General features: G+C 48.4%; 1 protein-coding gene across 2 annotated transcripts in view; it reads left to right on the top strand.

The window, feature by feature from the left end:
* The first annotated feature begins 291 nt into the window (after positions 1 to 291).
* Positions 292 to 24,418, top strand: part of arhgef39 (Rho guanine nucleotide exchange factor (GEF) 39) — a 40,086-nt gene continuing 15,959 nt past the window's right edge. Inside the window, exons 1-6 of one of the 2 annotated variants that reach the window (XM_048969902.1) lie at positions 292 to 416; positions 7,586 to 7,761; positions 8,448 to 8,542; positions 13,182 to 13,302; positions 14,668 to 14,786; positions 24,124 to 24,194. In XM_048969902.1, the coding sequence (XP_048825859.1) occupies positions 7,615 to 7,761; positions 8,448 to 8,542; positions 13,182 to 13,302; positions 14,668 to 14,786; positions 24,124 to 24,194 (553 nt within the window). In that variant the 5' untranslated portion in view covers positions 292 to 416; positions 7,586 to 7,614. The remainder of the gene's footprint in view (positions 417 to 7,585; positions 7,762 to 8,447; positions 8,543 to 13,181; positions 13,303 to 14,667; positions 14,787 to 24,123; positions 24,195 to 24,418) is intronic. The other variant, XM_048969914.1, reaches the window with a different exon arrangement.

Below are 24,418 nucleotides of genomic sequence, written 5' to 3'. Positions count from 1 at the left end.
AAATCCATTTTTTGCAATACAAAATTCTGATTGTGAGTTGCACTTAGTTTCCCTTTAAGTAGAAATATTCAAAATAAATATTTACATTTTAATGAAAATTAACACCCTCCACCCTAGCCGGCCACCTGCTACAGTCACAAACCTGTAGATAATATATATATATTAAAATGAATCAAAACGGCAAGTAACAAAAGCCTGCATAAATAATCGTCTTCGTTTAATTTCAGTAAAACGCACGAACAGATAAATGCAGCAACAAAGCCGAGCTGGAAATTTTTATACAGACGTTAAGGCACTCGCGGCCCAATACCGTGTCACGTGTAATACAAAACCAACCAATAGGAAGGGTCGATTAACCCGGAAGTTTGCGGAACGTGAAAAGAGCGCCTGGATTCGAAGTTTGCAAGTCAAGTAAGGTCAGTCGCATTATTTTATAAATATAACGATAAAAGGCAATAATACTGATGGATATCAAACGGATTTACGAAACGAATAAGTATTTTGAAGCAGAACGTGTATACAATTTTAGTTATAGCGTTCGTGATTTTACTACTGTTTGTCAGCTTGTTTGGGCTTTAAAATATTTAAATTTTTAATGTTACCTCGCCCTTGTATCGCTGGTGGTCGAACGGTATCTCTGAGTTCACGCTCCTGGTTACAACTTCGCATTTAATCCTTACTCTGGCGGCACATTGTAGAGCAGTCGACAAGTCACGGGCGATTGCTATTACTCAAGCAGTTACTGTCATGTGTGACTTTATGCAAAAGTTTTTAAATAAAGATTTCTTAAATCGCACATGACTTAAGGGGCAGAATATCCCTCGTCTCAATAGCAGCGTAGCGTTAAGAAGGATTATTATTTGGCAACTCATTAGTAACGCTTATGTTTAATTAAAACATGCCGCACCCACAAGGTGTTTGGCGGTCTGCCTTTTTACATTCCGACGGAGCCACATGAGATATTTCCCAATTAACGGTTCTTCACTAGTTTTAAAACCACTAAACTACACATGGCTCTCTCTTTTTCTTTATAAAAATAACCGAAAAGAAGGCTTGTCTATAAGGGGTGTTATTTTGCAATCCAGCCGGATGCAGACGTGTGTTTGGTGTATGGGAGGTAGACGCTAAATTGCAGCGCTGGAGTAATTGCCTCCGGGGTCTTTTCTTGCATTGATGGGAGTATTTATAAAATGAACCAACCCTAACGATTGACAGAGCTCACGTCCGATGTTGATTTATAAATGTATCCGGATTCAATGGCAGTAAGCTGAATTGCGTATTTTTATTTGAATGCCTGCACGGAAAGGGCACTCTTGTAAATGTGCATGTGATATGCACTGAGATGACCCGCAAAAGGCGATGAAACATCTCAAAGACACCCATCGCCTTTCAGTGAGTGCAGTGAGGCTCCTCCAAAGAGCAGATGTTCGACTTACGGAGCTGATTGCGGGGGAAACGTGTTGCAAACGAAATCAATAGCAGGAAAAAACATCCCTGATTCTGAAAGCGACCTTTATCCATGGGGTTTCTGTCCCAATCCTGCTCGTGATTGCTGACGATCTCGGGCGATCCGCACAGACAAAATAGTCTCCTTCCCCCGGCAGTCGCCTCATACCTTTTTTTGTGCTACCGTCTTTTGAAATGGAAAAGAAGCGCCTCGTAAAGACAAAGCCGAAAGATGAGCAAGTGGCCTACATAATTAAAGCCGAAACTGCTCCTCGCTCAGCTGCTCTCTTTTTGAAGTCGCACCCGGTGCCAGGCATCAATTAGTGGGGAGCTATTTTAACGCAGCTGCTACCGCCCTGTTGGCCCTGCTTGGCGGTACATGTGCGGCCCAAAGGCGCCCAGCTCATCTATCTGCTTCCTGCATCAATGCAGGATTAGGAAATACTTCATTTGGATGCAGTGATGTAAAGAAATTCGCACCCCACTCCTCCCAACTGCCCCTAGGGATTGATTGGGATCTCTTTTGTCCTTTCCCTGCGACAGGTGGGCACAGAACCAGAGTTGAACCAACCAGTAATGGGTTAAATGAGCCCCACATGGAGTCTTTATGATTTTATCAATATCTGGTTCAAAACATGCCCCTTCCATGTCACCTTGCAAACCGTCTTTGTCACACTCAACACAAACGGCCTCTTTTCTCCTCCCACATAGATTAGATATCGAGGTTTTATCTTGCATGCTTCGGGTGACAAGTTCCACACAATGTCACAGTTCCCAAAGGGGTTTGACAGTTGTTGTTCTTTTAAATTACTGTTGTACTGTTGGGTGAATTATAAACCACTGAGACTTTGGTTCTCTGTGAGGTAATTGGTGATTCCCAGTAGGTGGATCACAGGCCAGGTATGATTTTCCCTGACGTGCACAAATGCGCAGCCCTGACATGGAGGGTAAATGCCTGTTCTTGTGAGCGGCACAAGTGAGAAGATGACATCACTCCCATCACCATCCTTGCACGTGTGCACTTATGCTCATTACACCGGACAGTAACATGTCGGTGTGTGCTGTCCAATGAGCGTGCTGTTTATGACCCCCCGATCAGGTTGCCGGTGCCGCGTCCTGACGTGGATGCAGCCGACCGGGACCTGGAGGGGGTGGCATGTGCCTCTGGATGGATCAGATGCAGTATCTGGCTTCACCAGCACATGCTCAGTGACTTTGGAGTGGTTAATGACAACTGATGGCTTCCAAGGTGCTGCCCTGTGCTCAGCTAATTTACACAAAAATCCAAAATGTGACTCTCTCTTGGGGGGAAAATGCAAAACTGTTTATAGGTCAGCATGACTTCACCCAGCTTCCAACTAAAATGTTCTCCAGAGAGTTAAGTGGTCAGTGGCTCTAACGTCTGCAGTTATGGGATTTATGGTGTTTAGTAAAGGAATGACCTGTACTTAGCTTTATATCGGACTCTATATCTTTTTAGTTGCTGTAATGAATATATGAGCAGGCTATGTAGTTGATTCACCTGCACAGGGTGTCATGTGGGGCGTGTGGGTGGAGATTTGATCCATATGACAAAATGGCAGCTAAGTAAAGCTCATCATGAGGAAGCAGAGGTGATCAGGTGATGTAGAGCTTGTCCGGAGAGGCTGTTTAGTGTTATAGGCTGCACCCTGGGAAAAGTTCCTCCCACAGTCCAGTAGTAACTGGAGAAAAGCCACACGAAGAACCAACTGGAGGTGCATGGCCAAAACTGTCGCTCCAGCTGTGGAATTGACGCGCAGGACGTGCAGGTCACAGCGGAATGCGTCTGCGGCCGACTCCCGGAACGACACCTTCCAGCTTTCCTACGTTCCCCGCTAATGAAAGCAGAATGCGAGTAAAGATCTGCGGCGGATGGTTTCCTCAGCAGACCTGGAAAGGAGCCCCCCCCGGCTACCAGTTTGAGTCTGCACAGATCACATGCTGTTCTAGGTTGCATAATTTTGCGTGTGAAGACACGTCATGGCTTGCTATCTTCGGGAGACGCTGTCTTGGGTTCCAGGGCTCCAGACCGCAGGGAACACAGCGTCACCTGTGGGCTCAAGCTCCCTATGTTCTGCAGTTTCGCATCCACATTTAGGGGGGTCAGTAACAAGCCTTGACCACCTGACTCATGCCCACACGTAACCATGCAGTTCTGTCCGGTTCATTCATTGGTACTGCCAGTGTAGAGCAGGCTGCTTTTTCGGTTTGTATGACTTCCCGTTTGAGATGCGCGCACTCACAGGTGTCCGATGAACAAAGCCACCATAATCCATTCCTTTTGATATCTTGTTAGAGTGCAGGCTGTTCTCTTAAACCAAACTTGCTTCTAACAAAGTCTCTGTGACGATCTTGTGAGAAGTTGCACGCCAGTTTAGCACCTGTTATCCATTACTTTTTACGTGCGATGGCCTTTCACTGGCGAGCGCGGGGGATGTGGAGCTGAAGGGCGCTCGCTCCTGCGCATACAGATGGTTCCATCTTAGCTCTAGGCCTGTACTTTTCTGTTTCTGCCGAAGAAGAGGATGACGCTATATATATTTTTACAACCCAACCAGATGTTTGGGGCATAAACATTGCTTTGCAGGCACGTGCTGGGCTTGTTGTAGTGCTCGATTAGTGCTTGGCGTTTATTCCCCTTCTGCCACGTAGCAGCTTAACACCTGTTTGCCGTCAGTGGGACCCCCCCCCTCGGCTTAGATTAATTGCCGGGGGGACGCTGGAGTCGCATTCGGAGAAGTGGGGAACTCGACCAACTTGGGCTCGTCCAGTATTAATTGGTCAGGCTAACGAATGCTAATTGGACACACTCTGTCAAATAGTAGATTCTCCCTTATTATTTACACAAATGAATGCACCGAGCTTGGCGGGGGAGGGGGAGTAGTTTTAACTTCCTAAGCGTTCACTTAATTTAGAGGCAACTTATCGGCAGTATGGCAATAAAGGCGGTAATTAGACGTGGCTTCCCGCAAAAACGCACAAGAGCAGGATAGCCATCCGCGTGGTTGCCGTTAGCGCCGAGGGGCAGGGGGAGGCTGTTGACTGTGTGCTTTGTGGCGGATGCTGTTTTTGGGGGAAGATCCGGGTGGGACGGCCCAGCTGCTGGGGTAGCAGAGCTCAGGGCTGGGGTCACTTAAACTACGGTTATCTTAAGTGTTCTGAGGCATCTGCTCAGGCAGGTAAATGTGCTAAAGCACGACTCAAGCCCCCCCCTTCCCCGGCCTGTAACCCTCAGCCCAGACTGACTAAGTAAACCCCATCAAACTGAATCTCTGTGAATGTAAGACATGAGATTTGCTGTGTGATTGTCAGCACTACATTAATAGGAAAGGAAAGTCTGATTTGTTTAATTTCAGGGGAGAAAATGGCCAAACTGCCGAAGTGTGGGTTGTGGACAGGTGGGGGCGGCTCGATCCCTGTAGCTGTAGGGAACGGCTCCAGCGGGTTTTTTTGGGAAGCGGGGGGGCGGCGTCCTTTCTGAGGAGGCTGTCGGCTGTTAACCTTTTCGGCCATCTTGCAGAGGGGGCCCCCGGCCCTCAGCGCTGACGCCCTGCCTGGGGATGCGTCTCCCTGCTGCTAATTGAGGCCAGGCAGGGGCTGCCGTGCTGCCCGGGTGGTGCCAATTAGCAGCGATAAACAAGGCCCCGCTGCAAATCCCCCCCCCCCCCCCCGGCGTCTGCACGTATCCATCCACCCAGCAGAGCGGCTGGAACTTGGCAGCGTTAGCTTGTTGCTAAGGGCTAACCCCAGCTCCTTCATTAAATCCACCCGCTACAAGATAATGATGGAATCATGTCAGTTCAGACCAAAACAAAGTGATTCCGCTGATAGATTATAAATCAGTTTAACACATAATGCAGAAATGTATTAAATTATAAATATGCATGTTTTTTGTACCTTCCTTTTCGGATTAACCTAATTTTAAATGTTTGACTGTGTAGGATATGAGATGCTTGCACAAAAGTGTGCAGTTTTTATTGTAAATGGCGAAAGTGTGTTTCATCCGTAAAACAATTTGTGAGCAAGGTTAGAGGGATGTGTTGAAAGCATGGTCTGGAAGGCTCCACCGTGCGGGCGGGCAGTCGGTTCCTTGCTGAGCGCGGTGCATGAAGAGGCCGTGAATCACGTAGCTATGAGTGTGGGCCGGTTCTCACCCAGCTGCCCCAGCCTCTCTCCGGACCACAGTTGGTTTAATCACTAATACCTGTGAGCACTTTTTAAAAATCTGATTAATCGGTTTATTTATTACCCGCTAACCTAAATGTCTCTGGAGGGGGTGTACTGTACCCCTGAGAGAGCTGTGTGCTCGGCACCCCTGTGCTAGCACCCAATCTGAATGCATTATAGCACCTGCGAAGCTAATGAATTGTTTAAAGCCCCCCTCCATGTTTGTGTTTCAGGGTTGGGTGTTGGGTGTGATTGATTTAATGTTATCGCAAAGGATCTTGCGCGCTAATTACACCCCTAATTTGTTCCCCATGCCGTACCCGGACTGAATGCGCCGGCCCGCCGCCTAGTCAGGAGCACGGTATCTGCAGCCCGCTCCAGTGGGTGTCGGAGCCCTTTAAACCGCGTTATCCGCACACAAACACACACGTTCCCCCCCCCCCAGGCCCACTGAGGTGCCTTTTTGGGCCCCCGCATTAATATTTCATGATGGATTATCCAGGCCTGCGCACAACCGCCTGCTTCAGACAGCTACAAATCTCAGATCTTGTTTTCCCATTACGCTCATAATGAGTAATGTGTAAGGGAGCGTCCTGCCCGCTCACCGGCGCCCCCTAAACCCACGTGGACGTGTTTAACATTTGCAAGCCTTTCATGCGCAAATAAGTCTTGGATTTTTTTTTTTTTGGTAATTTTTCGAAGCACTTCTTAATTGTCCCTTGTGTAATTGTCACACCCATCCATTGTACTCATTGCATCCTGCAATGAGTCGACGTCTGACAGGGAATTGTTTTTGTTTTTTCCTTTTCTTGCACATTCTCTCTGGCCCGAGTCTGCCTCCTGCTGGTCGACCTGGTGTGCTGCGGTCTCGCTGTATTTTTCCTTGGGGGGGGGACTGGCTTTGCATTTCTTATCCTTTATACTGCCTTTTAGCTTCAGTGCAAGAACAGTTATTAAAGAGAAAAAAAGGCTAATCTTTTTTAAACAAACGTAAACCCAGTTCTTTGTTGAAATATTGCTTGCAGATATTCCTCCCAGCGGCTGGCAGGCCTGACATGGGGGGCCTGTATCAGCCGTCCTGACTGTTCTGTCCCATAAAACCGTCTCTAATCCATTCCGGGCTCAGTGATCCAGCCTTCAGTCATGGCCGCACCGGGGTGAGGTTGGCGTTACTGATGGGGTCCCTTGGTCCTGCTCGTGCTTTAGTCTTCTGCTTAATGATAAGGGGAGGGGCAGAGAGGACAGGGGTGCGGCTGGTGGTGCACACGCCCGGCCTCTCTGGTGTGAGTTTGGTGAATGAGGATAGTTCTGTAGGTGTCCAGAGATGTAGTGCATGATGATGGTAAAGGCGTCCTCCTATTCCTGGAGCTGAAAGACTTTCCTCGACTCGCGGGAGCGCTGAGACTAGCAATGTGGCTTTGTTCTCCCGCCTTCCTCTTCGTCCGCCACTCGTTATCGTCAGTGAGGCGCGACATGCTTCCTGTCAGGTGTTTGATCCCAGTCCCTCGCGGCACGCGAGCTGCGACGTCATTGGCCCCTTCATTTGTGATGTACAGACTCCGAGAGTCACTCTTTCCTGTATGGCTCTGTGCAGAATGCTGTGATTAATTAATGACAGCATCCCTTTTAATGGGACAGGCCGTTAATATGTATCGTACATGGCCATGCAAAGGCTTTAAAATGATTGCTCTTCTTTGCTTAGAGATATGTTATAAGAAACTAGAAATAAACAGTTTCCAGACTGTAGTGTGTATATTGGGGCGTACCGGATTTGGCCTTTGCTTGCTGGCATGTGGACTTAAACCTGAGGTTTGGCAGTTCATATCTTCAGACAGGTTTGGCTGTTGTACCGTTGAGCAAAGTTCTCACTTTCATTAAATATCTAGCTGTATAAAGCATAGAAGGTGACGTTAATATGACGTGGTTTGCGTGCCTCTTCTATCTGTCATAGATTTTCTAGGTCCCCTTCGTCATCTCGCCATGAGCCTGGCGCCGGCGCCCACCGGGCCACCCTCGAGCGGCGTTCGGGAGCAGCAGGAGCGCTGGGAGAGGAAGCGGGCCCGCACGGGCCGGGAACTGGTCCGTACCGAGCAGCGCTACTGCCACCAGCTGGAGCTAGTCAATACGGTCAGCGTCACCTGGGGGTCAACCCCCCCTACCCTTCGAGCCGCTCCTCCCTGCCCTCATTTCCCATAATCCTTTTAGAGTCCTGCTTCCCAGCCGCTGACACATTTTCAGCATGGTCATAGACGCCCCCAACACGGCCCCCTGTGACTGCCAGATCACACACGTTACAGCCTCTTATGCAACAGAAACCCGGCGTAGTTCAGAGTTCACGACCCTCCTGGCAGTTTCCTGTCTTTTTTCCTGTGTTTCTACAGCCTTCTCAGACCTTACCTGAGGCGTCATGTTTATTGTGAAGCTTATTCTGCTTCAATATTAATCCTTATTCTGCTTGAGCCCTAGATCTCACTACTGCTGTTTTTATCACGGGTGTTGCATGATTTGAACTGAGCAGTGAATTATAAGGGGGATACATCATGGAACATTGTCTTTATTATTAATGGGATTTGAAATCTTTCCATTTCGTATTCAGTGCTTTATTTCCCACCCTTCTAGTAAGCCTACATTAAATTTGCATCACAGATTAAAGCATTAAGAGTAATTGAGGCACCGCGGCTGATGGACGCCTTCCTCCGCTTTCTGCTTCCTCCAGCAGCTCCCGTGTGTGATGGTGGCCTCGGAGATGGCGGGATGTATGCAAAACGTCAAAGACATTCAATTATCCCCTCCTCTCTCCTTCGTTCTTTTAGTACTTTGTCGAGATCCTGAAAGCCAAAGGAACCCTGAGGCAGGACATTAGAGAAAGCATCTTCAGCTCAATTAAAGCCATTCATTCACTAAACCAGTAAGTATCCTTTAAATAATTTACACAATATTTATTCTTAGGAGGGGGGTGGGTTGGCAAAAAAAACATTAATTGGAGACTTACATATTAATGAAGTGCGAATGAACTTTCAGGTTAGCTAGTTCGTTTTAATGGTTTGCATAAACAAGATACACAAAAATCGATAAGTGCGGCATTTGCCGGACATAACGGTTTCTCTTGATTTGCTCCGGAAGCTTCCGTGCATGCACACTCACTGCCGCTTTTTTTTGGGCTGTGTTTGTTCCTGCCGACTATTGTGGTGGTGTTGTGAACTTCAGATCTCTGGTTTGAGCTGTACCTCTGCTGCACACGTGTGGAGACCTGCATGTCCTGTGTGCAACCTAATAGTGGGCAAATGTGCTCCATGAAGTGTCAGGAGTCGTCGTGGATTCTGAAGAAGCTACAAATGGCTAGAGGTGACCAGAAAGAGAAAAACTATGGGATATAGTTTAGGGCGATGGAGCGCTTTAGCCATGTGAAGTTTCAGTGACATGCACGTCTTCCGCCTGATAATGTAATCGATTACGATGTAGATCATAATAATAGTTGATACTTTATTGATCTACTAATAATTGGTACTAAATTGTCTTTTACGCCTCCCTCAACGTGGTCTTTGTAGAGTAAGCTGTCCGCGAAGGGCAGCCACCTGTAGTGCTGCCCAGGGAGCTGGGGGTTAAGGGCCTCGGTCAAGGATCCGCAGATGTGCCCAGGCTGGGTTTCAACCGGCGACCTTCTGATTACAGGCACATCACCTTTGCCACACACTGCCCCGAAGGTTACAGTCAATCCATCTCTTCCAGTGCTATGCTTTTGTTCTTCTAGTTCATAGTTACGTGAGCACACTCTTTCTATGGCTGCCTCATGTTCGCTTCTTCACTTACATCATGATGTTATGTGTTGCTGGTCACCAGGGGACAGATTTGCCTAATTTTAGGAACTACGATGGATTAGGGATTGAGTTGCAAACCATATGTAATTGAATGAGCGCCTACTTTCTCTTTGTCGTGCTGTGGTGGACGTCTGAGGATAGGGAATCTCTGGCTATCATAAACTGACTTTTAGTGATTAGCTAACTGGGAAAGAGGGAGATTTTGTGTATTTTTGAGTCAGCCCTGTGTCTAGGGCAGGGGTCTCTAACTGTTGTCCTGCAGAGCTTAGCTCTCTCCCTGTTCCACCACACATGATTCAACTCAAGAAATTGGTGGTAATTAGTAGAGAAGTTTAATCAGGTGTGTTACATGAGAGGAAACCTCAAAATGTGCAGGGCTGGGGCTCCCCAGGACTGGAGTTGGAGACCCCTGGTTTAGAGGGAGAGTTTGGCACCTTTTGTTGCATGGAAGCTGGGAGAAATGCAGAAACAAAGTGTTGCGCCGAGACGCTGGTAAGCAGACCCCCCCCCCCCCCCTTGTTCGAGCAAGGCCGATAAGCGCCATTTGACTGCCTCAAAGTGGCCCATAAATTGAGCCGCTCGGTCGATACTAAAGATTGGGCCCGGCCATTTGAAGCGAAAGCTTGGGGTGATGTTGGCCATTCATTCCCTTATCTGGCCGTTAATTGCCACGTTATCAAACACAACCGGCTTCTGTGTGGCGTCTGTACGTAAGGTGTGTCCCTCTTGCAGGATCGAGCTCCACGGCACGCTCCGCTCACGTGCAAATCACACCTGGCTTGTGGCTTAAATGACAAATTGGGAGGCGCTAGCCTTCCGAGCGAGACGGACGGCGGCTGACAGTTCTGCCCGTGAAAGCGGGGGAAATGAACCGGCGATCGGCATGCTCCGATACTCACGTTCCACGTATAAGGAAAAACAGGAATAACAAAAAGGTTTTGGCTGCTTGCTTGGCACAATGTGAGCTTCATTCACGAGCTACGGGGGGGGGGGGGGGTCTCTACGGGGGGGTCTCACAGCTCTAAGGAGAGACCCTTTGCCCTGTGACAGTTTAAAACATCTGCGCGTCTAGCTGCTTAGAAGTCGGCAAGCTTAGATGTTTGTTCCTTGATTATAGACCGTTTCTTAAAATCCTCGCTGACTTTTTCCTAACATAAATAAAGAATGAAACAACATTCAAAACAAATATACAATTCCTTTTTCCTCTGGTGGCTGCATATGCATATGTATTTAAATCCTTGGCCGACATAAGAAACCACTCCGTTCTCCCGCGAAGAATAAAGTCCCCTATCGACATTCATCTTTCCCGTCTCGCCATGCCGCATGGAATTAAATTGAGATTCCACTCCCCTACCACACCCGCCATTAATTTCCACTAAGTCCTGTTTGTAGGCGAACACGGTGACATCGCACGCATGATCGGGGGGAATGAGCCGTAACATTTCTGCGAGATTCGTAATGCACTGAGTTGGGGCACGAAAAATAATACTAATAATCTGAGGAGAAAAGTCCCCTCCCCGTCAGAGAAACCCGAGTTCAGAAGGCTTAAGCAAAACGCTCCGGAGACGAGGCCACGGCCTGTAGTTTGATAGGGCTTTGATTTTTATTTGCAGTTTTTATTTTTCTGTTTACGTTTATCCTGGTTTGTGATTGCGACAGGGATCGGGGCGGCTCGAGTGAATTGCGGTTTCGGTACTGCGGTGCCTTAATGAAATGTTTATTTGAATGTATTGATACAGCGATGCTGTACATCATCATTACGGCGGCTCGAGGAGTTTGGGGACACAGCTCCCGATAGCAGGCGGCGATAATTGGGTGGCTGCTCCATAGCAAACTATAATAAAGAACTTGAAAGTGTTGTCATTTTATCAAGTAAGTAGCACAATTTCAAAAAGTATTTGAAAAATAAATATTCTGAAAGAACGCGTCTGGGGGTTTCTTAATGAGAGTAAATGTGGTTTGAAAATAGATCAAATACTATCCCACATGTCAGAAGCCGATCCTTGTCACTATGAGAAATGTTGAATAAAATTACAGCGTAATTGAGTGTCTTTAAGGTGCCTGGTACAAAAAATTAATTTGGTTCCAGACCCGCTCCGGTTCAGCGCTCCGCGGTTCTCTTGGGTTCTTGTGCCGCTCGTGTTGTGTGTGTTTTTTTTAGCGGTTTAAGGGTCATCGTGTTGCATCATGTCGGGTCAGAGTACAAGTTCTCATGTGTAAAATGAGCTTTCTTGCTCACAGCTTTTTATTTAAAAAAATATGGCCACTTGCAGGAGAAAAAATAAGGAGAAAAAAAAACTGAAAACTGAAAGATGTTTTGATGTTTACGAAAATGGCACTAAAATGACAGACATTTATTAGCTGCTTATTTTAATGAAAATGCCTCCTTCTTAAGAGCAAGCCAAGATTTTGCTTTTGTTTGTAAATTATAATGTTTGCGCTGTGTGCGTCATCTTGTGTTCCAAGACGAGACATAATCGATGATGTTTATCCTGACATTTTAAGCAAAGTGCCGTGACCCCGTGTGTCAGGTGCGGTAAAGTTACAGGTCGTCCCTAGGATGTGGTGGCTGCCACCCGCCGCTCGCCCTGACAGTGACGGTAAGAGGCTTGCCAGAGGGCCTCCCTTCTCCTGTAAACACGAGCTGACTAGCATCGTTAGCCGTTTAAATGCTACGTGGCCTAATAAAACCTCCCAGTGTCTGATTGTTCCCCGGATCATGTTCACCGCCACTGACGTCAATAATCGGCATCCTCGCGTTCCGGCCGACCCAAACCATACCGTCAGTGACTGAACCCCCTCCGGGTTTTGCATCCACAAAGAATTAATGTGCATTAGCGTGATGCTAAAGGAATATTAATGCTGTTTTTACAGCCTTCCTTACGGCAAGGAATTTAATTGCCCTAAAAAAGTTTAAAAAAAAAAAATATATATATATAACTTGTGTTTTTATTTTTATCATAATAGCCTCCAGCTGCAGGAAAACCCGGAAATGCAGTTTTCCTCCTGCCCTTTGCCCTCGTTAGCGCTCTCGCCGCTCCGCTGACATCTCCTGATTACGAACGGAGGCTACCGTGGCGGGCAACTTCATTAAAATCTATTTAAATCAACTTCACCGCAAAAGTGCACCTTCTCTAAACATCTGAAGTCCCAGGGAACATTGTTAGGAAGTGGGTTGGCGCGCGCATGTGATTCCAAGTTTAGATAATAAGCTCGTTGCGAGTGTCAACATCCCGACGAATTCCCCATTTATCCATGTTAGAGTAACGTGGCTGACAGGCGGATCGACTGCGGCGCTCCCCCCTTTGATGTGCCTTTGTTCCCAGGTTCGGCAAACACTCCTGCACCGGAAAGTTCCCGTGCCCACTGTCTGCTGCTTGATAAACATGTCAGCTGGGAGAAAACAGCCTGCTGTTGTGTTTCTTTCAGTTTTTCTGCCTCACCCCCCCACTAACGCCTGGCTTTGGGGTGCCACGCCGCGGAGCGAGGTTCCGTGTGAAAATCAAAAAAGGACTGACTCTTATTTTTAAGCGTCTAATTGAAAGAAGCACCATTAAAGATAATGGACCCCGTGCAGAACCACCACTTATTTGTCGAGATGACATGCTCCCTACATGCCACTGTAGTCGCCATAGATACCGTGCAGGCGCTGTTTGTTTATTAATTTCTTCCCCTCCCCCGATGTTGATAAGTTGGCTGAGTTCCTGTACCCCATCTGCCTTTCTGCAGGACGTTACTGGCCTACGTGGAAGACGGGATGTTTGGCCCCGGTTTCGAAAGATTCTGCCAGCACTTGAATCACTACACGATTTACGTCGACAACATCCATAACGCCAACAAAGTTCTCCAGGTGCGGTTTCCTCCAGATAGTGCAGCGGAAATCCCGGCTTCCGTTTGCTCCTTTTCGGGTGAAGCTTCTGCCATCTTCCTTGGAAACTACTGGAACATAGTCCAAGCACCTCGTGCCCGGAGCGCCATCCCCGTCGTTAATCATTTGTTGCACGTTTCTGTGGGTCCCTCTGTGTGTAGCGTTTAATGTCCCTAAACTGCAGGTCATTAGGTCACTGATATGCTGTCTTACTCAGAAAGCAGACACCATCGATTATTCATATATAGTAACTATTTTTTGGTGCTGCTGTTCTCTCAGTCACTAATGTGAAGTTCAGGCCTTTCTGGATGCCGGGCTATTCGTTCCCATTTGGTTCTGGGCCGGCCGCATCTCAAACAGGCCTCTCCATCTTGTGTGCCATTTTGGTTATGACAGTCTGGCGATGTGCATCCGCCCGTCCCTCCGTCGGAAAGGCTAAGCGTCTGATCATGGCCCGGGCTCACGCCTCCAGAAAGGCTAAACTGTCTCACTGGAGTCCAACTTCCGCATCTCATTACGGAGCCTCGCGACCATGCCGATCCGATTGCCCGTGCTGGGGAATCGGGCCGCTCGTTAGTGTTCCTGGCCGCCGTGCTCCGCTCCCAGGTCCTGCGTGACAGGACCCCACCGAATGGCCCAAATAAGACGAAGCTGTCAGCCGGACGTCCAGAATGACCCGCGAGTCGGCTCTGTGACCTCTGTACCGCTTTATCTATTTGAGCCCCTGGGCCTCCGCGATATCACTGTCTTAATTAAGAAGAAGGATGTGGTCGCAGCAAATTGACCGACCCCATTGATTAAGGACTAGCTGCGCAAGTTACATCGATTTCACCACTGGCTCTACATAAACGTAATTGTCGGAACACGGCGCCGCATAATTGCGGCGATGTGACAGCGAGGAGTCGCCCCGTCCTTTTCAACCTTCGCCTCTGTCGCCTCGCATGATAATGCGCTGCCGCCCAATTAATGGAGGCTTCTGGAAGTGCTGGTCCGCAGCATCCGGGCCTGAAAGTTAGGGTTAGCCTGAGATGCAACTTTCAGTTGTTTTTGAGAGATAATGTAGCGATTGGTCGACGATTTGGAGGGATGTCAGTCACGTTGTGTGGGTCCGTCGAGTTTCTGTCGGTTTTGGGCTGCCTTTTATCCTGCTCTTGGCTCAGTGAGGCGCCGGAGCGGGTGACTCAGAACCAGCCCGTAAATAGCGCCAGTAAGAGCTTGAAGCGGCAGCCGGTGCGTGATGTCAGACGGCAGGCTTCACACCTGCACGTGTTCCTGTACGTCTGTGTGCGTGTGTGTAGCACTAATGACTTCCTGATCAGCAGTGTAAGACCCTCCCCCCCTAAACAGATGACGCTGAAAAAAAACAAGGCTTTTCGCCGCTTCAAGAAGCTCCAGGAGTCGAGGCCCGAGTTCCGCAACACGACTCTGGAGGATCTGCTCCCGCTGCCTCTGCAGCGCATTCAGCAGTGAGTACCGCCGCCCCCTACTGGTCACCGCTGACCTGACGAACTGCCAGCATGGGCCGGGGGGGTGTCCCTGCCCATCCGTGCATGTGCAGATTCTTCTGATTATTTTTATGTTAAAATAAGAATTGAGGGAGCCAGTTTCATTAGCGTATTTGTAAGTGATGCAATGTATTTGTATGCAGGTATTTTCCTATAATTTCTGGAAACGCCTGAATCTGGGTGTTGTGATAAAATGCATTGGTTCACACTGGGAAGATGACTGGTTTTGTTGATGGCTAAACTGGGGGGCTTGGTTTCCCTTGTAAACCAGCATATATTCACCGTTCCGATTTAACCTGTCCGCTCTGTGACATTTTAAGATCCTAATAAAGACCCCAAAAAATATTGCTGTGCAGGCATCGCGTTTCTGGGCATTCAAGGTGACACCGCGCGTTTCCGGTACTTGTCCTCAAAAACATTGTACAGAGCCATGGAAGGGGACAGCCTTCTGATGATGGCCGTCTGACACGGGGGGTCCCTGTGTCCTGATGAGACTCTGCCCCCACCATGGTGACATCGGTCAGCCTTCCGCCACTGATTTTGGTGGCAGCCCATCTCCCCATGATCAGAGCCCAGGGCACTACTTGTCTGTTTCCTGTTATTTGCTGCTCATCCTTCCCCCTCCACCCCAACCTTCTCTGCGTGGAAATTTCCAGATCAGCTTTCATTGGCATACATGAGTAAACGCAGCTTTTCACGCCCCAATCTCCCCCCCCCTTCTGTTTCCGGAAGTTTCCATTAGTCACACGTCTCTCTGTGGGAAGCCTTAATTGTAACCCACTGGAGAAAAGGAGGAATTATTAGATGACGGTGAAGCTCATTTTGCTGCTAAACGTATCCCAAACCTGTCAGCGTACTCCCTGTTAACTGCGAGAATTTGTTGGCTGTAATTTCATGCGGTCTTCACCCCTGTCATAAATTAATACAGCATGAAGTAAAATGGGCCAAAACACGGTTCGTAATGAACAGGAGTAATAACGTGACACCCTTACCGCGCCGCTGCCGGATGTCTTAATTATACTCTTATTTATTTATTATTCTCCCTCCCACTTCGCCCAAACTCGAACACGAAGCCGGCCGCAGACCGTTGAGGAGATTCCCGCTGAAGAACGCCGCTTGTGTTTGCAGCTCCAAGGCATTATTTGATTGTGTGTGTTATGGTTTAATTTGTATTATGTTTATTTAATGACGTTTCCCTCCCCCGGCGTTTAGTGATATGCCGACTACGGAGACCGCCACCAGGATGGAGTACGAGCCCATTCATCCCTGGAACGTCGTCTGTGGTTTTATGTTCCCGCATAACATCCCTCGGACTGTTAAGGCGCGGACGGGCCGCAGATACACGCGGGGGCGTCGCGGTAGTGTTAGATCAGCCGCTGTCTTTATCTGTTACTGGAAGGGGGGGGGTTGGATTCAGATTAGCGTCCCTCTCCAAGGAAGATGGTTCAGTGTTTCCAGCCTTAACGATGACAGGAAGATTATTGCTGTTAAGAGGTGCTGCGGTGAAGGGATGTCGCTCCAGGCGTAAAGCCCTCGATAGACAGCCTCCTCGCTTCAGTATTGGCATGATAAACTGTAGGTGGCACACACACACACACACACATACACACACAGACCTGTCCTCATATCTTTGTGGGGACTGTCCATTAATTTCTAAGGGCAAAACTCTAATCCCAACAATGACAACCTTAAGCCCTACCCATCTCAACCTTAACCATAAGTGTCAGAATACTTTAGGCATTTTTAGTTTTTTTATTGTATTCACAGATTTTTATAAAATTGCGATTTATATTGTGGGGACCTGAAAAAGCTAAAAAGTAACTAATTTTACCACATTGCTGAGGCCATTTGGTCACCACAATGTAATGTATACCTGGACCACACACACACACACACACACACACACTTGTCTCACCTACTCACCACGTGAGGCCGCAGTTGGTTGTTGTGCCTTTCAGCTATACGAGTCAAAACATCACGTCATCTGGAACTTTGAGTTTACGCTAAACTAGGTGGGAATGTGTGAGTGTGTCTGCAATGAGTCGGCACCCCAGTGAGTTGGCTTCTGGGATAGGCTGCTGACCCTCACAATCCTGCATAGGACAAGCAAATATGGATGGATGGATAGTTTAAGATAAATGTTCTTTATGGCAGGGTAGTGTAAGGTGACTGCAGGCAGGCCCAGGTCTTTTAGGCGGGTGTTGACTGATGGCTTCCTACGGCTACTCAACACATTCACAGGCTCTGTTCTTTATAGTTGGCACTGATTGGAAGGTTGGGTCCCCTTTGTTGGACTTTAAAGTTGCATTATTGGCCAGGTACATCTGCATGTACTAGGGATTTGTTTCGACAGTATTGGTACACAGAACACAGAACATAATAGAATAAGCAGAAATAAAATAAATGGAATCACATAGATTTGAGTATGAAAGCATTACTGATTGGAACCAGGTTCCCAATAATATACAAATAAATAGTGACACCGAGTATACAGGAGTTAAACAATGAGACTGAAACACTGACCAATAGTGTTTGAGGTTTCATGCCTGGTGGCCAGTCTTTCTGATTGCACATTCCATCAGTAAGAGCAGAGTGTGAAGGTTGAATTAGCAAAGCAATAGCACAGCTGTGGATAAAATATTGCACTCCGCATATATAATGGGAGATGTATTATAGTTCAAAAGAGGGCAAATTGTTGGTTTGTGTCTCGCTGGTGCATTTGTGACCAGGACAGCAAGCTCTTGTGTCGCATCGTGAGCCACGGTATCCAGGATAATGTCGGCATACCACCATGAAGGACGGACCGCGTCTAACCGGAGTAACTGCAGACACAAGGGGAAGCTGTCTGAGAGGGATGTCTGGGCACTAACCCAGGTTTTATTGAAAAACAAAACCACAGCAGTCCAACTCACTGCAAATGCGCACCTTGACTCTCGCGTTTCTACCAAAGCTGTTTGTTGGGAGCTGCACAGGGTCACTGTTCATGGTCGGGCTGCTATAGCCAAACCTTTGGTCACTCATGCCAATGCCAAACGTTGGTTTCAGTGGTACCAGTAGCACAGATCTTGAGTTGTGGACAATGTGAGACATGTATTGTTCTCTGATGAGTCCACCTTCAGTGTCTTTCCTGCATCTGGGAGAGTTCCGGTGTGGAGGAGCCCCAACGAGGCTCATCACCTGAACTGTTGTCTACTCAGAGTGCAGCACGCGGGTGGATCAGTGATGGTCTGGGCTGCGATATTATGGCATTCACTGGGTCCACTACTTGTTCTAGATGGGTGTGTCACTGCCAAGGACTACTGAACCATTCTGGAGGACCATATTCACCCAATGATTCCAACAGTGTACCCTGAAGGTGGTGTCATGTATCAGGATGATAATGAATCAATACACACAGCAAGACAGAGTGGTTTGCTCAACATGAAAGTGAATTTGAACGTCTGATGATCTCAACATGATGCGGTATTGGGCGCAAAAGGAGCACGAAAATGTGGCCTGTCTTTCGGTACCCGGAGATCAGATTGGGAAACGCTGTAATGTATTATGGTCTGAAATCAAGTGTTTGTTTCATTGTCCAAGCCCCTTTAGACGCTGAAATTTGCAGAAAGAATTTAAGGTAGCGACTGGGTAGGAGGTCCAGGACAGTGTTAAAATTTGGGGGGAAGGAACTAGGAACTGTGTTATGGGGGGGTTGTTGGGGTTGTTGCAAGTGGGAAGAGACCATTTAAGTGACGCAAGTCAGGGCAGTGCGGGTCACTGTGATGGGTGGGTGGGTGGGACACAGATGCAGTGCCTTATTACCGTGAGCATTTCCCCCACCCCGGTACCACGCAGCCCTGTTCTCCCTGCCCCCCTTCCCTGCAGTAAGCGCCATGAACCGGCTGTCAGCATGTCCCGCCGCGGCCTCTCCCCCGGGCCCCCAGACCGCCTGTCTCTGACACCCGTCGGTAGCAAAGGCGGCCCTGATGGGGGCTGGGGGGGGGGGGCTCCCATTGCCGGAGATGCGGGCGGCCATATGCCCGCACCAACTGCTGCCAGCTCACGTCCCATCCCAGCTGCCCGCCTGCACACGCCTGACACGGCTCTGCGGCGGGGCCCCTGCGTGGACGGGACTGGGCCCCGGATCCCCGGTGTCACCTGGAGCGGAGGCGGGCAGCATCCTCCACAGAGCGGCGCTCATTCATTTATCATCATTACACTTATTTATTTATTACACTGGAGGTCCCAGGGCCCCTCGGGCGTCAAGCCAGAAGCCAGATTGGGGAACATTTGGAGATGTCACGAATTCTCCGGCAGACGCTTGTCCGTCAGACTCGTGAATATCGCCTGCACGCTCGCTCCCCCTCCATACGGCAAGTTACCTGTTCTCTGTTTTTCTTCTTCTCCTTTCTTGCTCTTAATGCTGCCAAGAACATGTTAGAGGAGCGTCTTCTCAGATACAAACTTGCTAATTAGGGCCTGTTGTTGATATATCCAGACAACCCTTTAAAAGTTATTTGATGGCTGGATTCATTACCATGTTCGGGGGGGTGGGGGTTGCATTTAGAGCTCTTGCTGCATGGTTCACGCACTGAATTAGCAGTGAATTATATAAATTGTGTCATTCTGGCACCTCATTGGAAAGCTTGTAAAAGCCAGTAGTAGGTTTGTTTGTACGGAGGGATATTAGAGACATTGAATTGAATGGCTGCATAGTGAGTATGAATCTGTGAGATGCGAGATCATCAAATGCAGATTCAGTTTTTTCAGGTATACACGGTGTCTGGTTTGCTCTGATTGGCACGGCACGACTCCGCCCTGGCCTATCTAAAAGTCTTCCTGCTGACCCCGAAGCTGTTTTCCAACTGCAACCTGCCTGGGAAACCTAGAGCCAAACCGATACAAGAACGTAGTGTGCCGTCAGCTGATTTAAAGCTAATCAGAAACGTCAGAAAGCAGGTACCAATAGCCAATGTCTGATATTCCACAGAACAAAGGATTCTAATAAAAAAGATTCTAATTATGCTGATGATCTGGCGTGCCGGGATAGGCCTCTGCGTTCCCGTGGTAACCTTCCTGTTATCGGCACACACGTCTGTGTCCTCCGATAAAGTGGCTCACTGATGCCGTTTGTGCGCTGGTGTATTTGTGTTCGATTTGCGGGGGATTCAATCCCGATGCTGCGGCCCACGCCTACCCGGCGTGTGTTAGGCCCCGGGTCCTTCACCCGGTCACCGAGTGGCACCAGCCAGATTCGGAGCGCTTACGTTTTGAGGGTGTTTTTGGGCTGTCTTGGCTTTAACAACCTCTGAGATTCCCTCTAGTGGGACAGAGTCGTCTTTCTTGTAATCTTTCTTTCTTTGAAATCAAGACCCCAGGATGGCTGCCGGAAGATTCCTCCCGCATGTACGCAGAAGACCAGGGTGCCCGACTCTCCTCCCGTGGCAGCCAGTGTGGGGTTTTATGACGACGCTGGGTGATCTCGGCACGCCGCCGTCCTCTCTTTCCCAGCTCGGCTCGCTCCGTTTCCGCGGCATGCTTTTAATCAGGCGCCTGGAAAGACGCCTGCCGTGCCGGCCGGAGTAGACGCACGCTGCCCGCGTCTCCTTCGGCTATTAAACGTGGGTAATTACAAGGCGGTCTACGCTGTGTTCAATAAGCCATACCGATGCCTGACAGCGCATGTTGTCTCTTAATTAGAAATTTGAATCCTTAATGCATGTGTATTAAGTAAAATAATTGGACAGCCCCCCCCCGCCCCACCCCCACCTTCTCTTCCAGTGACAAGTGTGTTAGTACGGAATGACCCAACATGTCTGTAATATGCAGATGAAATGAGCTGTTTTTAAAGCAGAGGAATTAGCATGCGCTAGCTAAGAGGCACACCTGTAAGTAGAACAGTGGCGCTTTCTAATCCGGCAGTCTTCATTATAATAACTTAATTGGTATAGATATCATTCAGATTGCATTACTGTCTTCTTATCGCCTCTTTGCTTTTGTGGTAATGAGTAGAGCAGGACTCGCAAATGAACGACTTCCGTTTACATTATTCGGAATACGCCTTAATATTTCTCATTACAATACCCCTCCCTTCTTTCAATAGAGGGAAATGCTTTGGTTTAATTAGATTCCACCCCCTCCCCCCCCCTTAATAAGTACCAGGACATTCAGTGCTGATAATGCCTGTAATGCATTTGTTCTAAAACTGGAATAAAGAAAGGAAATTATTTCACTTTCAAGTGCTTCTTAATTGAAGGAGGCTTAATTTAACTCCAAGCTTGTTCATTTCACCCCCAGTTCCTAACGAGTAATATGATTTTGCCTGTTATCCGTCTGTGTAAATTAGATGGAACTCTGATGTAATTTAATTTTGAACATTTTCGCCTCGCAGCTCTTTGCTGTAGGTCTTCTTGAAGTGTGGCTTTGTTTGCGTGTTTTATCAAGCGCCCCCTCCTCACTCGCCGCCTTTTTAAACCCGGCCCCCCCCGGCTTGTTTTTCTCTGCTATCTGAGTGCTGTGTCATTTCCTTCCACCTTTGTATTTCTTTTTATTTATCTTTCTCTCTCGGCACGACCCTTTTGTGGACGACCAGGTGGCCGCTGCCCATTCTCAGGCCGAACTGTAGGTTTTTACTCAGGTGCGCCCCCTGCTGGCCTCGTATCGCCAATCACTTCTCTTTACTGGGTGTTACGCCGCTCTGCATGGCGCCGTGACCCCTGCCCAGCTCTCCTCTGTGACCTCTACTGGGCCTGTTCCAGTGGCCCATGGCGTCGGTTGGGGGAACACGGAGCCAGTCTGTAAACTGCGAGACAGAGGCTGAGTTGGGGAGACAGGCTGGGGGGGGGAATCAATGTTGGCTATTGATGCCACCAAGGTCACCCCCGTCGTCTCTGGTTCTATTGACCAGGACGAGGAGAGCTGTGAACTCTGGGCTGTGGCCACATTCGGTCTGTCGGGGGCGGGGGGGCGGCTGTTCCTTCATCTTAATTTCTCTCCCGAACCCACCGAGCCCTCGCTTTTCTCCGAAAGACGCTATAAACCGTGAATGATCTCTCTGCACCGTCTCTGATTTCCATGAGACGGTTTTCCGAGACTCTAGTATCCCCCCCCCCCCCCACTCGGGGTAAACGGCGTCACAGTCAAAGGGGCCGTAGCCCGGATGCCAAGCGCTCTGCTAACGCGCGGTCCGTGGGCCCCCGTTTCACGCCGCAGTTGGAGGAACGGCGTGGCAAGTCAGCCAGGCTCCCCAGCAGGGGAGGGAGGCAGCAGCTGGGTAAATTGGAGCCTGATTTCTCATGCAGAGGATCGTCTCCCGGCCCCGCGCCTCCCTCACCCACAAAGGCCTGTCAGCGGCGGAGTTTAAAGGCGAGGCGGCGAGAGAGACGCCTTTCTACTGGATATTATCGCTTTCAGTCGTTTTCACAGGCGCCGGGTGACATCCTCTCGCTGTCACAGGTGTTTATATCAGAACATGGCTGCAGGAAATGCGCGGCCCGCCATTGTTTCCTCCCCCACTGCTCCCTCCGTGATGAAATGCACATCCCAGAGCTTGACTGGAATCTCCGGGAGCCCGAAGACTTCTACAGAATCCTTTGCTCAACTTTTTTGTCCACTGGGATTTAAGGGTGGTTGTGTATAAACTTTTTTTTTTTATTATTATTATTATTATCATCCTTTGCTTAGAAGCTGAGGAAGTCTGTATGTAAAGACCCTTCAAACGGTAGTAAAGCCTGACTGGTGAATATTTAATGAAGCGTATAAATGTTAATTGTTTTGGCCATTACCTCTCGTCCATATTAATTCTATATATCCAGCAGGCAGACGCATATACAGCAGATTGTCCTGTAATGTGCTGTCTAAACAATTTTAAAGGTGATAATGGAAAATGAATATTAATGGAAGGAAAAGCCAGTATATATTGGGTTTATTTGAATTCCTGGTTGAAGGTTTATCTCTGGGCTATGCGGTGCTTTTAGAGGAAACATCTGTGCTTTCTCTAGAAGATTCTGGAGCATCCATAGATGATTCCCCAGTGATTTCGTTTGTGCTGTTCGCTGACTGGCTTCATTAATGCTCTGCCAGTGACCGTTTTTGGATTGGAACCATGTCACACGGGGTATTGATGTCAACCAGCAGGGCTGATATTTTAGGGCAGGGCCGTTCAAACCATGGCCCTCAAGGTCCGAGTCCTGCTGATTTTCCAGCCTTCCTTTACATGTGAGCTGGGTGTGGCCAATCAGATGAGTAATTAATAGAGGAACGACCCGGGAGAACTGAAAACAAGGCCTGGATTTGGAATCGAGGTCCAGATTTGAAAAGCCCTGCTATAAGAGTGGTCTTAGAGGATCGTAGGGTTTGTGGGGTAGGGTTAGGGTCTTCCCACAATGGTAGCCTTGGTACCATTTCCTAAAGCCTGGTTTGTGATTGTGTGTACCGGCATAGGTTACTTGTGGAGGCCACAGCGTAAGCTCTGCGTACAGCTGACAAACAACTCAGGCATAAGCCAGTTAACGTTTGAAGCATGTATATCTGCATCAGGCTTAATGGCGACAGACACGGTGACTCTTTTTAATTCAGCCGCGTGAATTATGACTCATCAGTCCAAGAATCATGTCCAGTGTATGTTTTGCTGCCTGAGTGCATCTTAACCCCTGCCTTGAGAAATTACGAGCCCGTCCATTTTCTTAATGGAAGTAATGCCTAAAAACAACGCTAACTATTGACAGCTATTTGCGAATCGCAGAAGTGGGCTCACTTAATGTTCTGGAAGCTTCCAAAGCCATCTTGCAGCTGCACTCTGCTCGGGGTGGGAGGGGGGGGGGGACTTAATGGCATTGAGGATGGCAGATAAGCATTCTCTCAGGGTTAGGCCTGGGTCACATGACCCGAGTCACAATAGATGCTGGATACCTGTTTTCTCTTCATATCCATTTTCCAGGAATTGGGGCTTAATTCCACACTTTGCTGTTTCTGAGTAGTGTAAGTGCCCTCTAAATGTTGGTCTCCTTGGTTAAATAATGGTGTTGTGGTGCACTCTGCCATTTTATACCCTTTTTGGAAGAGCAGTTGACATATGCGTAATGTCTTACCAGCAGTCATTCATTTGACATGGGGGAGCCGGGACACTTAGAGCCATCTTGACAAGATTTAGACCGTCCCTTTCATCAGCTATTAAATAAAGCAAACAGATCCGTATATTTGAAAATTACAGTAGATGGGAGCACTTTTTTCCATGTTCTGGTTTGTGAATATTCTCTGTTGAGTGTCACTCACATCTCTAAACTAACGGGGAGATAATGACTCTGTTTTCTCTTTTCAGATACAAGTACTTCCTGCGGGACCTGACGGAGAACACGCAACCGGACAGCCCCGAGTTCGCTCAGCTGTCAGGTGAGCGGCCGCCGCAGCAGGTCCGCGTTTTTGGGTTAATTGTAGCGCAGTTTCCTAAACAATCGAATATCCAGCACGGTTAAAAATGAAGGACAGCTGCACTGCTAATTGAATTAAAGCTCAGTGGGAATCGAAGGGGGGGGGGGGGGGGCTCTTCCCTGTCTGCGACGGTGAAGGACAGTGTTCTTCCAGCCTTTGTTGTTGTTTATTTGCTATTAATGTGG

Source organism: Brienomyrus brachyistius, chromosome 1, assembly GCF_023856365.1.
Source record: "Brienomyrus brachyistius isolate T26 chromosome 1, BBRACH_0.4, whole genome shotgun sequence".
Classification (NCBI taxonomy): domain Eukaryota; kingdom Metazoa; phylum Chordata; class Actinopteri; order Osteoglossiformes; family Mormyridae; genus Brienomyrus; species Brienomyrus brachyistius.
Note: the sequence above shows the minus strand (reverse complement) of the source record. Positions and strands in the feature narration are given on the sequence as shown.